The 12,231-nt window shown below is 41.4% G+C and overlaps 1 protein-coding gene across 50 annotated transcripts in view; it reads left to right on the top strand.

Annotated features, from left to right (window-relative positions):
• Positions 1-12,231, top strand: part of rims2a (regulating synaptic membrane exocytosis 2a) — a 181,721-nt gene that overhangs the window by 107,659 nt on the left and 61,831 nt on the right. For 28 of the 50 annotated variants that reach the window (XM_074654622.1, XM_074654659.1, XM_074654657.1 and 25 more), the window contains 8 exons: positions 2,172-2,271; positions 2,402-2,525; positions 3,385-3,431; positions 3,716-3,828; positions 5,865-5,912; positions 8,938-9,113; positions 9,555-9,747; positions 10,085-10,238. In XM_074654622.1, coding sequence (XP_074510723.1) covers positions 2,172-2,271; positions 2,402-2,525; positions 3,385-3,431; positions 3,716-3,828; positions 5,865-5,912; positions 8,938-9,113; positions 9,555-9,747; positions 10,085-10,238 — 955 coding nt within the window. The remainder of the gene's footprint in view (positions 1-2,171; positions 2,272-2,401; positions 2,526-3,384; positions 3,432-3,715; positions 3,829-5,864; positions 5,913-8,937; positions 9,114-9,554; positions 9,748-10,084; positions 10,239-12,231) is intronic. The other 22 variants (XM_074654666.1, XM_074654636.1, XM_074654665.1 and 19 more) reach the window with 6 other exon arrangements.

Here is a 12,231-nt window from a genome sequence, read left to right as displayed (position 1 = left end):
TCAGCTGTGAATTATACTATTTCGTGGCCTCTTTTTTCTTGCGGGTGGCTTGCTGATTTTCCTCCTTGGCTTCCAATTATTGATTACATCATAGCGCTACTCAGTATTAATATTCATTAAAGACTTGATTATGTTCCTGATGAATATTAATGAGTAGCGTTTGATATTGAGCTGTATAATTTTCTGAACTCACTCACATTGAACTACTTTAATGAACTGCGTTCAGCAGCTCTGAGGAAACACGTGCTGTCAGTGTCGTCACTGCCCACATTTGACAATTGAAATTAGGGATGCACCGATACCGATACTGGATCGGATATCGATGTCAATTGGGCCGATCTATTCAGTTCAATTCTATAATAATTTACTATATACATTAAATACTGGAATTTTAATTTAAAAAAAGTTTTGACTGCTGCATTAAAAAGGTTTAAACTTGAATTGTAATTTCTGTTAATTTTTGAGGATTTGTTTTTTACCAGGTTGCTGGTGTACGATTTATTATTTTAATAATAAAGAACAATTCAGTAAATTTACATCTATGTATTTATTTTTTACATTTTGTTGTACAAAGTTAGGAAAGCAATGTTTAAGTCAAGCCTGATGCTGTCTTACACATAAAAGAATGATCCCAGTCACTTCCACACAGTGAGGCATACAGCTTATTAATTAAACACTGGTATCGGATCAGTACTCGGTATCGGCCGATACCCAAAGACAAGGTATCGCTTGCATCTTCATCAGAGTCAAACAGATCTGAGACTCATCTCCACTTAAATAGCCTCCCCTAGTTAAGAACTGAGTCAGCATTGGCTGGTAAAAATTGGGAGGGAACAATAAGCTGCATGTAGGCAGGTGAACAATCATATATCATAATAATAAAGAGAGAGAAGTAAAAGTACATATTGATTTAGCCAGTGTGCTTTGGATCTGCTCTCTGAAGTCTCTCCTGTTACAAGATTGCCCTACTCTGTGAGCACCGGACAGGTCTACTATGCCTTGTGAGGCGGCTGAAGCGTGTTTAACCTTCCTTTTTCGCCCCGGTATCGCTATCGGTATCAGGACTGAAACAGTCTGATCGGTGCATGCCACAGGTTTTGGACAGTGTTTATGTTTTGTATAGCACCGTCACAGTCCCCTATAGGTATTTACATTCTATGCATGCTCTGTGTGTATATATCTTATGCTTTTAGTGCCGTATAAACTACTTCGGTAGGTCATGTTCTTAGCTTTATATCATTTAAACCAGTTTGTTATTGCAGTGTAGGCACAAGATTTTCTGTTGTAGTATAGATGCTGTGGTTTCCCTTCCCTTTTCACCATTGCATAAATCTGTAGGTGGTGGACACTGGTAAAAAAAAAAAAAGAAAAAAAAGCTGAGCAGCCAAAGTCCAGAGGAGCATTGTGGGCCATGAAGAGAGAGAACAGAGAGCGGCAAGATGGGGAAAAATCATTACTGATTGAATGAGCCTCCTGAAATGGCATGTTTGTGTCCGCTCAGTGCCTCTGTGCGATTCTGTCCGCTCAGCAGCAGCCAGCCAACGCGGCAATCCAGCCAGTCAGTCCATCAGTCAGTCAGGCTGCCAGCCTCGCCCTCGCTGTCCATCTCTCCCTCTCTCTCTCTCTCTGTCTCTCTTTTCCTCTGCGAGCCTCCTTCTCTGGCTCCTGCCTGTTACATAAAGCCATTTCATTTAGCAGACTTCCCTAAGCTCCTTTGTATGTTGGCATTCAGCTGCCATTAAGAGGGATTTTTATTTGTATGATGCCCATGTAAGCTGAGCGGAGCGGAGTACAGCAGCTCAGGACTGTACAATACAGCTCTAGCCCACGGGCCTGCGCTGTTACAGAACCACAGAGCAGCACCAGAGTGTGTCCCTGGGGAAGAAGGCGCAGCCCTGAACACAACGGAGATGCACTTTTACCATTGACCCTCTCCTTAATGCTTTTATTGAGGATTCATACCTCGCAGGCAAAAGCTAAAGCCACGACGTCAACGGGATACTTTGAGGGGAAAACAGTCTGTCTACTTCTGCAAGCTGCAATACACCTGATACATCTGCGTAGACATGAAGAGTTAGCATGGCACATTAAGGCTGCAGCTAGAATAACACTAACAGTTGAGTTTACACGTGTATTTCAGTGCTAATCCACTCACCTCTCTGCTTCTACAGGTGGTGGGAGGCAAGATGACAGAATCTGGTAGACTTTGTGCTTTTATCACTAAAGTGAGGAAAGGAAGTCTAGCAGACACTGTTGGACATCTCAGACCAGGTATTTAAAACACACAAACTTTTATGTAGACGCTTAATAGTATTCAATGTGCTCTAGAGGAGCATAATGATGTGTATTCTCTGAACTAGATCCTGTGTGACGTTCAGTGTCTCTGGTGTGTTTCTCGCAGGTGACCAAGTGCTGGAGTGGAACGGGAAGCTTTTACAAGGAGCCACATTTAAAGAAGTTTACAATATCATACTAGAATCTAAGCCTGAGCCGCAGGTGGAGCTGGTGGTCTCACGGCCTATAGGGTGAGAGATCACAGTCGCCGTCACGCACACACTGTACTCTTCACAAGACAGTGAAGACGAAGGCGTTGGGACTTTTTTTTTAGCAGCAAGGAGCATTGGATGACCATAACTGAGGTGTTAGGCACAAAGAAGTATTAAAGCAGCAGCGGGTAGAAATGGAGCAAATGTGATTAAAAAAAAGTTATTTTCATAAAATGGTCACTATATCCTGACAGTAGTGCATGAGACAGGTAATCTGAAAAAAAAAATCCGGTGTCCTCCAGTGTCCTCCGCTGTCCTCCGGTGCCCCTAATTGCATCTTCAAGATTTCACAGACCGGAGGAAAACAACCAATCAGACACGAGCTGGAGTCGGCATGAATGAACAACATGCATATCCCAAACTAAAAACAATTAAAGCAGGAATTATGCATCAGGTTGTGACTATATGACTTTAATTGATTTTTTTTCCAGTTACAGTTCTTATGTCTGTCCTGTAGGCTCCTTCAGGCCACTGCCTGCATTACTCAGAACAACTTTGAACTGAATTGAGAATATAGATACTTGAATCGGGGAAATATAGCTTGTGTTCTCACAGGATGTGTTTGTGGACGAGTGGCGCCTCGCTTGTACTCTTGTTCCTCCAATTGTTTTTGAATTTTTTTGTGGGTAAAGAAGCAGCGGCACCTTTGCTTTGCCAATTCCTATATCTGACCTGCTTTGTGCTGCTGAGGGAGCTGCTGGGTGAATGAAGACTAATGCGGTGCTTACGGTCATTAGAGCACAGTGCAGTCAGCATTAGCTCAAATTGATCCTTTCCATCCCCTCCCTCTCTCCTGTCTCACACACTCACGCTCTTTCTCTCTCTTTTTTTTTTTCAGAGATATTCCAAGGATACCAGACAGCACACATGCACAACTGGAATCAAGTGAGTCTTGTCAAAATCTTCAGCCTATTTCATTACCCCATTTTATCCTATTAATCAGCCTAGAAACATCAAGCGAAGGCAACGTCTACGAGAGTTGCTTCTGTCACTCTGTATCTCGGTGTTTCTCATGGCATGCTTTCTTGCCCTCTTTCTGTCTTGTCTATGTCTTTCTATCTTCCTCACTACCATCCCCCCTCTCTCTCATTTTTTATCTCTTGATGTTACTAAAACCAAAAACAACATCACTACTAAATGATCTGACTGTGTCGTCTCTGCCCTGTCAGGTTCGAGTTCTTTTGAGTCTCAGAAGATGGATCGCCCGTCCATCTCCGTCACGTCGCCCATGAGTCCCAGCATGCTGAGGGACGCCCCCCAGTACCTGTCAGGACAGCTCTCAGTAAGCGACCGCAGCATGACATACAGACTACATGTGAAATGTTCTGTTAGATTGCTTTGACCACTGTTGAAAACTTATGAGTAAGATGGGTTATTAAGTTCATGTGACTGTATTTTGGAATATACTACTAAACTCACATTGTGTATTTATAATGCAACTCAAAGTAAATCCTTGTTCAAACCACTGGGCTACCAGGCACAGCTTCTCTCACTCTGCCTGTTCAGCTGGCCCTTTACCAACCCATCACAGGATTGTAGATCAGGTTACTGTGTGTGTTGTCCATTATCTAGTGTAAAAACCCTCCTGGGGTAAATGGGTAAAGGGCTGCATTAAAGCAAGAGATATATCAACTCTCAAATTTAGGGTCCAGCAGGGAAATAGCTTTAAGTAACACCTCCAGGACATGTTTTCTCACAACACTGATATTTATGAGAAATAGTTGGGTTGACAAACAATGGGTCTCATGCAGCAACATTCTCTTAAATTTCTCATATATTTTCTCTTTATTTTCTGTGAAGATAAAAAATAAGAGAAGTTAACTCTAGATGCACCAAACATTCTTAACCATCCAAACCTGCTCTTACCCAGGTGGGCTGAATGATGAATCCCACTTGATCATAAATTGGAGGCGTGTGGCCGATTGTTTATTATTAGCATAGGTAACACCCCATTAACACTATTTAAGGGCAGGTATTGGCATAGGTAACGCCCCTAAACACTAAGGGCTGGTATTAACATAGGTAACGCCCCCTAAACACTAAGGGCAGGTATTAACATAGGTGACGCCCCCTAAACACTATATAAGGGCATGTATTAGCATAGGTAACGCCCCTAAACACTAAGGGCTGGTATTAACATAGGTAACGCCCCCTAAACACTAAGGGCAGGTATTAACATAGGTAACGCCCCCTAAACACTATATAATTGTAGGTAATAGCATAGGTAACGCCCCATAAACACTATATAAGGCAAGTATTAGCATAGGTAACACCCCTAAACACTAAGGGCTGGTATTAACATAGGTGACGCCCCCTAAACACTAAGGGCAGGTATTAACATAGGTGACGCCCCCTAAACACTATATAAGGGCAGGTGTTAACATAAGTAACGCCCCTAAACACTATATAAGAGCAGGTGTTGCGCGGTGTGTAAACACTCAGGCAAATGCCAAGAATGAGTGAGATGCCACAAAAAAAGGCTGAGAGAAAATGTTCTCTTACCTAAGAGAAGAGCAAAAATAAGACAACATTGGTGAATCCCAAAAATCAATCAATCAAAAAAAATTGTGGATATGAACAGAAATAAAAGGACTTTTATCCTTATATGGCTTCCTGCATGAGGACCATTGGGTTCGAAGGCTGATACTGCCAATCTTCACAATCTTAAAATTTTACCATTTTTAAAGTATTTTTTAGCTTTTATTAATTTGTTATATCAGGAAAATGGCTGATTTCAATCGCTGTAGTGGACTGTGGAGTAATTTGACTTAACATTGAAACCTTTAACACTGTGTCAGCCAATTAAAAATAAGCAGTGGATTCTGCCCAGACGCTTCTTATGTTCTACATTTCTATGAAGCGACTGACCTTGAAATTCAAAAACAGCTGATTAGTGAAACAGTTATAAGATCTGCAGTGCCTGATGAGTAATTCAGTATGGTATTTTTGGAGCCGTCTTTAAATTGTGTTTAGGGACAACAAGGGTTTAACGTCACTCTGACGCAAGCTTTGAAGCAGAGGAGAAAAGGTCCAGAGCAGAAAGAGAGATTATGATCGTGAGGCATTGATAATTACAAAGGGCCTATGGAGAACAGAGCAAAGAAGCTCAGGGACAAGTACTCAGAAAAGCAGAGAAGCAAAAATACAAGTGAAAAAGTAAAATAATCTTCTAGTCTAAATCGCCCATCTGAAACTACAAACTTCTGTTGTTGTTTAAAGTGTACTGTGTGTTTTTGTTGTTGTTTTGTGGGGTTTTGGTTTTATTGCATTTTCTTTTTCTTTTCTTTTTTTTTTTGCTATTTAATTTTGCTTATCCAGAGCCAAAGCCTTAGTAGAAGAACAACGCCTTTTGCCCCTAGGGTCCAGGTAATGGGCCCTGTCTGAAGGGCATAAATCTCTATTTGGTCTTTGATCATTGACTGTTGACTGGCTGACTTTCTGTTTCCATACTTTGGAAAAAAAATGCATTCGCGGGGAAATGGCAGCTTCAAGTTTCCCTCAGTGCAGTGCATTGTGTCATTTCTCTCCAATTTGATTTCTTGGTATCACTGTTATGATGAGAGTTATAACTCATTTTAACCCATTCACCTCATTATTCCTAGGTTATGCATGCTCAACTAATCTGAACACATTTAAAGAGACACTCTCCCATTGCCTGATTTGACACCAGTAATTGACCTCGTGTCATACATTTATGGATCTTTGGCAATGCAGGAGGGTGTCTCCTTGAACTTTCTCAGGACTAAAGACTTGGGTTATTTTCTGCTTCAGTGTGACATGAACCCAGGCCTGGATAACTCTAACCCTACACACATCTACGGGAGAACTCCTCCATGTTATGTTAATTAGCAGCTTACGGTTGATGGGTGTGCAGATTCATGTTGCAGTGAAAAGATACCAAGTTAACCAAATTGCATTTTCCCTTCCAGATGAGAGTTTAAGCAAATTGTACCTCCCAAATAGCAAAGTCCAAACTGAGCATAACTTTGAAGGATTTCCTTCGCTCCGAAGGGTCTCTTTTGATCTGTCATCTTTAATAAGAGTCTGTCTTTTCTCTGGTTTTTGTGTAATGACACGCAGTAGAATCACTTTGTTGGAATCAGTTAGCTGTAAGGTTAACACTCCTGTTTAGAATATTGGATATTTATCTGGCTGATGCTGTACAGTATGTTGTTGTGCTTAAATGCACCCTCAACAAGCTTTATATGGATCTGAAGCAAGAATACTGTTATTATGCATAGGCCTATTATGCATCGAGCATGCAGATGTGTTGTCTGATGTGTTTTCAAATTTAGAGGGGTCTAAAAACACATGATATGGAGTTAGAATGGAGGTAAATAAGTAGGTGTTTTTATTTGTGTGTATGTGTGTTCATGTATGTACTCTTGGAAAAGCTTGTAAGTTTCAGTTAATTCACTATTAGATAGACACATCGTAAAGCCACTTGTCTATTTGAGTAGTTAACTATTGAACCACATGTAATATCACTCATAATATAATCATAAGGCGACAGACAGTACGGTATATTCATATTTTGCAGTATCTGGTATTTTGGTGGGCTACAGGTTTAGAGATCATTTGGTACAATTTGTTTTCCCATAAGCCCTCTGCTGTGTGTTTTTGCCTACATGAAATCTACTGACTTGTCTTGAATGCTCTTTCTTGCGTTGCTGCATGTAAAGCTGGTAGTTTTTAATGGTGCAGACCCCTTTCCATAATCATATTTTTAATGAAGTATGGACAAGAGCTTAGAAGTTTTATTTCTCATTTCATCTACTTTCTGTAAGGCCTCAGTTTGGAGTTTTTTCTTCTTCTAAGTGTCTTCCGTTGGAGTCCATACTTCCCTTTTAGTGTGAACTGTCTTCGATTCCTCTCGCAACAGCATGATTGATTTCCCTATATCAATGCCCATTGAATATCCTAGAGGACATTATTAGAGACAGCATTATCACTGGTAGACGGTATCATTTCAACTGAGCACACTGTTAATTTTAGAGCATGTTGCCTTTAGTACTTCACTTAAGTTCACTTCAGTTGAAATGACATTCAGGCCAAACACATTCAGTTCCATTCAATAAGCTTTATCATCCCTGCAAGGGAAGTTTTTAATGACGAACATAAACGCATACATTTTACAACACTTTATGTAAAGGAAAAAAAAAATACACAGATAGGTATAACCTATGTTATTTTGACATTTTTAGCATTATCATACCATATTAACACTGAATACAGTAAGTCCATGTTTCAATGAGCACTTAAAGGGATAGTTTAGCTTTTTTGAAGTGGGGTTGTATGAGGTACTTATCCATAGTCAGTGTATTACCTACAGTAGATGGTGGTCAGCACGCCTCCAGTTTGGAGAAACAGACAGGAGTACCAGCATGGGAGCAAAGCAATGTGCTGTTGTGGACGGGGGCAGCAGCAAAACATATTTTAGCCACCTAAAAGAAAAGCTCATGTAAAAAAAGATATTTATGTGTACCCCATATTTAGAATATTTTCACCATTTTACCTTGCTGTCAGCCCTTTCTGATGGGGAATTGAAGCCCTGAGATCCATCTATGCTCTCTCTTCAAAGCCACCAGACTCCATTGACAAAACCAGTAATTTTACCTCGCAAAACACAGGAGTTGCTGGTCTACCGCTGCCTCGATCAGTTAGTTTGTTTGTGTTATTGTGTGACTTCGGTGAATCCGAACTAACCCTTTAAAACACCAAAGTCATAAAATAACACAAACTAAATAACTGATCACGGCAGCGGTAGACCAGCAACTACCATGTTCTGCAAGCTAAAATTACTGTTTTTGTCAAGGGGGTCTGGTGGCTTTGAAGAGAGCATAGATAACAGCTTCAGTTCCCTGTCGGAAAGGGCTGATGGTAAGGTTTAGCAGTGAAAATATTATAAATATAGCGTACACTTAAATTGATATTGATCTTTTTAGGTGGGCCTTTCTTTTAGGTGTCTAAAATACGTTTTGTTGCTGCCCCCGTCCACAGCAGTGCATTGCTTTGCTCCCGTGCTGGTACTCCTGTCTGCTTCTCCAAACTGGGGGCGTGCCGACCGCCATCTGCCGTGGGTAATACACTGACTATGGATAAGTACCTCATACAACCCCACTTCAAAAAATCCGGACTATCCCTTTAAGCTCTGATAAATTGCGCCGCCAAGCATGTGACCTAACATCATCTTAGCAGGTAGACATATTCCTCTTTTTCCCTGAAGGGTAAATACAGGAGAAGACTCTATGCTGTAGTCAAAAACTGTCGGTTGGAATGAGATAGGTCTCAATAAAAGAAGAGACAAATTCATGTGTAGTAACTTTATTTCTAATTTGATGAATTTGTCTTCTCCTGCATTAGTCCCTCTGTGTGTTTGTATTCCTGTTAGCCCCGACCAGTCCCTCAGCAGGCTGTTTCTGCTCTGCCCCTGCAGGTCAAACTGTGGTATGACAAAGTGGGCCATCAGCTAATTGTCACCATCCTGGGCGCCAAAGACCTGCCACCCAGGGAAGACGGCCGGCCCAGGAACCCTTACGTCAAAATCTACTTCCTCCCTGATAGAAGGTAAGAGTAGAAACAGTTACCATTTTACCACTCATTGCACATCAGTTCACTCCATTCAGGAAGATATTGGACATTAGTGCAGCAAACTGAGTTATTATATACTGTAGAAAATAGATTCTGTATTTGTGTGGATTTTTTTGTGATGTCACAAGGTCATGTGTTATTGTTTTTTAGCCATTAGCATCAGGGAAGGCTGTAGGGATATGTGTGGATATGTGTCTAATCACTTTATTGGTTGTTCAGTGCAGTTTTGCATCTTTTTAAGCAGTTCTTTCTCAAGCACTGATGAAGAATGCAGGAACATTTTCTGGGAGATAGTACTGTCATTTTGCCATCTCGTTGTCATCATCAGCATGCCACGGTGACGTGCTCTGTGCTGTGTCGTGTTATTGATCTGTTGTATTCGTGGCTCTCCCCTATCATGGTTGTAAATAAAAACAGTTTGAATTATTGTTCCTCCAGCGACAAAAGCAAGAGGAGAACAAAAACGGTAAAGAAATCCTTAGAGCCCAAATGGAACCAGACCTTTATGTATTCGCCGGTGCACCGGCGGGAGTTTCGGGAGCGCATGCTGGAGATCACATTGTGGGACCAAGCCAGGGTGAGGGAGGAGGAGAGCGAATTCCTGGGAGAGGTAAGAAAACCAAACGCCACCCATCAGGGACACTCACTGAAAAGTATCTCTCAGCTAATCCTCTTGAATGGGGTCAAGCCCTTAATAAAGCTCTTACAAGGTTTTGGTGGTCCAGTCCTTGTCCAACATGGACAATGAGCTTTGATGTTTTATTTACTGTGTAAAACTGTTACGATAAATACAGAGTGTGTGGGATTGACGCTGACTGTACGAGCTCTATGAGTATTGTGGCTCAAATGGATGTTGTGTATTTCTGTAAATCCATCACTGAGAATGTTAGGTTGCAACCATTTGGAGTGAAGATATTTTTGAACGTGGCCTTTTTTTCCTCTGGTAGATCCTTATTGAGCTGGAGACAGCTCTACTGGACGACGAGCCACACTGGTACAAGCTACAAACTCACGATGTATCCTCCATCCCGCTCCCACGTGCCTCCCCGAACTCACAGCGCAGGCAGCTGCATGGAGAGAGTCCGACACGGCGGCTCCAGAGTGCGTAACCCCTCCGTCACAGACACATGTCACACACCTTTTATTAATATCTTGCAATGATTTGATAAGGCATGAAGAAATTTGTGACAAAAGGCTGATGCCACTTAACATTCACAAACCATATCATTAAGACTAAAACCAAAGACAAGACATTATATCGTGTGACTACATTTTGAAACTTACACACTAAGTAAAGAAAATGTGGGTACAAATTAAATGAATTAAACAAACTATTGAAGTCAATTTACATTGTATTCACACTGCCCATATGTACATAGAGAGGATCCAGTAAATTCCAGTAATTCTTCCTCCTTTTCATTCGGACCCTGCAGTGTTAGTTTACCAACATACACCCAATGTAAGAAATTTGGTACAAAATGTGGAATCCTTTCCACACTAACATGTTCCAAAGTTCAGGTGAAGCTACTGTCACACTTCAACAGTCTAAGTAGGAGATTTCCCAAAGTTGCAGTCTTTTTTTAATTACAAACTTCTCTCTTGTTGTTTGTTGACACTGCAGAGATTGTTGATGTCACTGTACTATGAATGGGCTTTGCTGCCAGAAGTGGCATGCAAGGAACACTACGGTTACGCCCGGGCCACACTGGATGCATGAGCAACGTGTGTGCATCGCGGAACCTCTTACTTTTTATTTCGAAGCTCATGTTAACAGGTTAGAGCTGCCCCACAGCAAAGATAGACAGTGAAAATGATCTTTAGACAGTATATTGACACCATACCAGTAACATTACTACAGTTTCAATGTCTATATCTATAGGATATGTCACAGACATGAAAAAAAAGTGTATATTTATTTTTAAATCAAGACTTCCTGCTTCTGTTTCAAAATAAAAGCCCTCTAGTGTTTTTTTCTGTGGACAGAATTCCTGCATTTGTTGCAACACAAGGCTTTTATTCTGAAATATTTGCAGGACAGTGTTGTAGAAAATGCAGTGACTTGCGAGGCACCATGAGTGAATAAAGTACGGGATTTTAAATTGTGGATTGAAATGGCCATTATGAAAGGCAAACTCTATGTAGAAAGATGGCTGGCAGTAGCAGTGCAGCAGCAGAAACGCTGCCGGTGTGGACACCACACGTGTGAGATATGCAGCAGTTCAGCGAGGTAGCCGTCATGCGCTGCTCATACAGGCAGTGTGGCCCGGGCATTACAAGACTGTCAGTGAGTAGTTGTCATAAAACTAAAGTCAGGATAAAATCAAGACAGACTTCAATGATTCCAGATTATTTCCGTAAAGTGAATGATCAAGCTCTGTTTCTTAATACAGTCGATCTAGGCTTGGTCAGCTTGCTTTAGTTTATTAAGGCTTTAACAGCCGTTGTAGTTTATGCATATTTTGTCTTTGTCATGCATGTCACATCACATCAACCTTACTGCTTCTGCTTTCACAGACAAAGGCTCATATTCATACAACTCAGGTAAAGGCCCCCCTGCACTCGCAGGCAGTGCTGCTCTACGGAGCATCTGAGTGTTCTCCTGTCCTCTGCCAACATGTATCCTTGTGCCCTGATTCTCCAACCCTTATTTTTCCATGAAGGGTGCATGTCTCTGGCTGCTGCCTTATGGAGTTCAGCGAGGGGAGTAAAATTTTACGCCACTCGTTTGAAATCCACTCAGGGTATCCGACACGTGCACGCTCCAGGGAAACAGAGATTTAGGACACAGTGGTCTCTCCCTCTCTGTGTATTCACCTGTGATCCAATCACAATCCCATCCTGCAACCCGAAACCATATCCTGCAAAACGTGATGTTCTAAAAACCCAGGCTATCTGCCAGTCCTGGCAGAAACACAATATACTTTGATTTTGACCCCTTGCTTTCCCTCTGTAATGCATATTTTGTTTTGTTATTTTTGCCCCGTTACCAACATTTCCCCTTTTAAGAATGCGCAAAATACTGTTGCAGCCCATTCTACTTTGCTTGTGTTTGTGTTTCTTCAATGTGAATATGTTCTTGAAATGTTCATGGAAT

Source organism: Sebastes fasciatus, chromosome 12, assembly GCF_043250625.1.
Source record: "Sebastes fasciatus isolate fSebFas1 chromosome 12, fSebFas1.pri, whole genome shotgun sequence".
NCBI classification, from domain to species: Eukaryota; Metazoa; Chordata; class Actinopteri; order Perciformes; family Sebastidae; genus Sebastes; species Sebastes fasciatus.
Note: the sequence above shows the minus strand (reverse complement) of the source record. Positions and strands in the feature narration are given on the sequence as shown.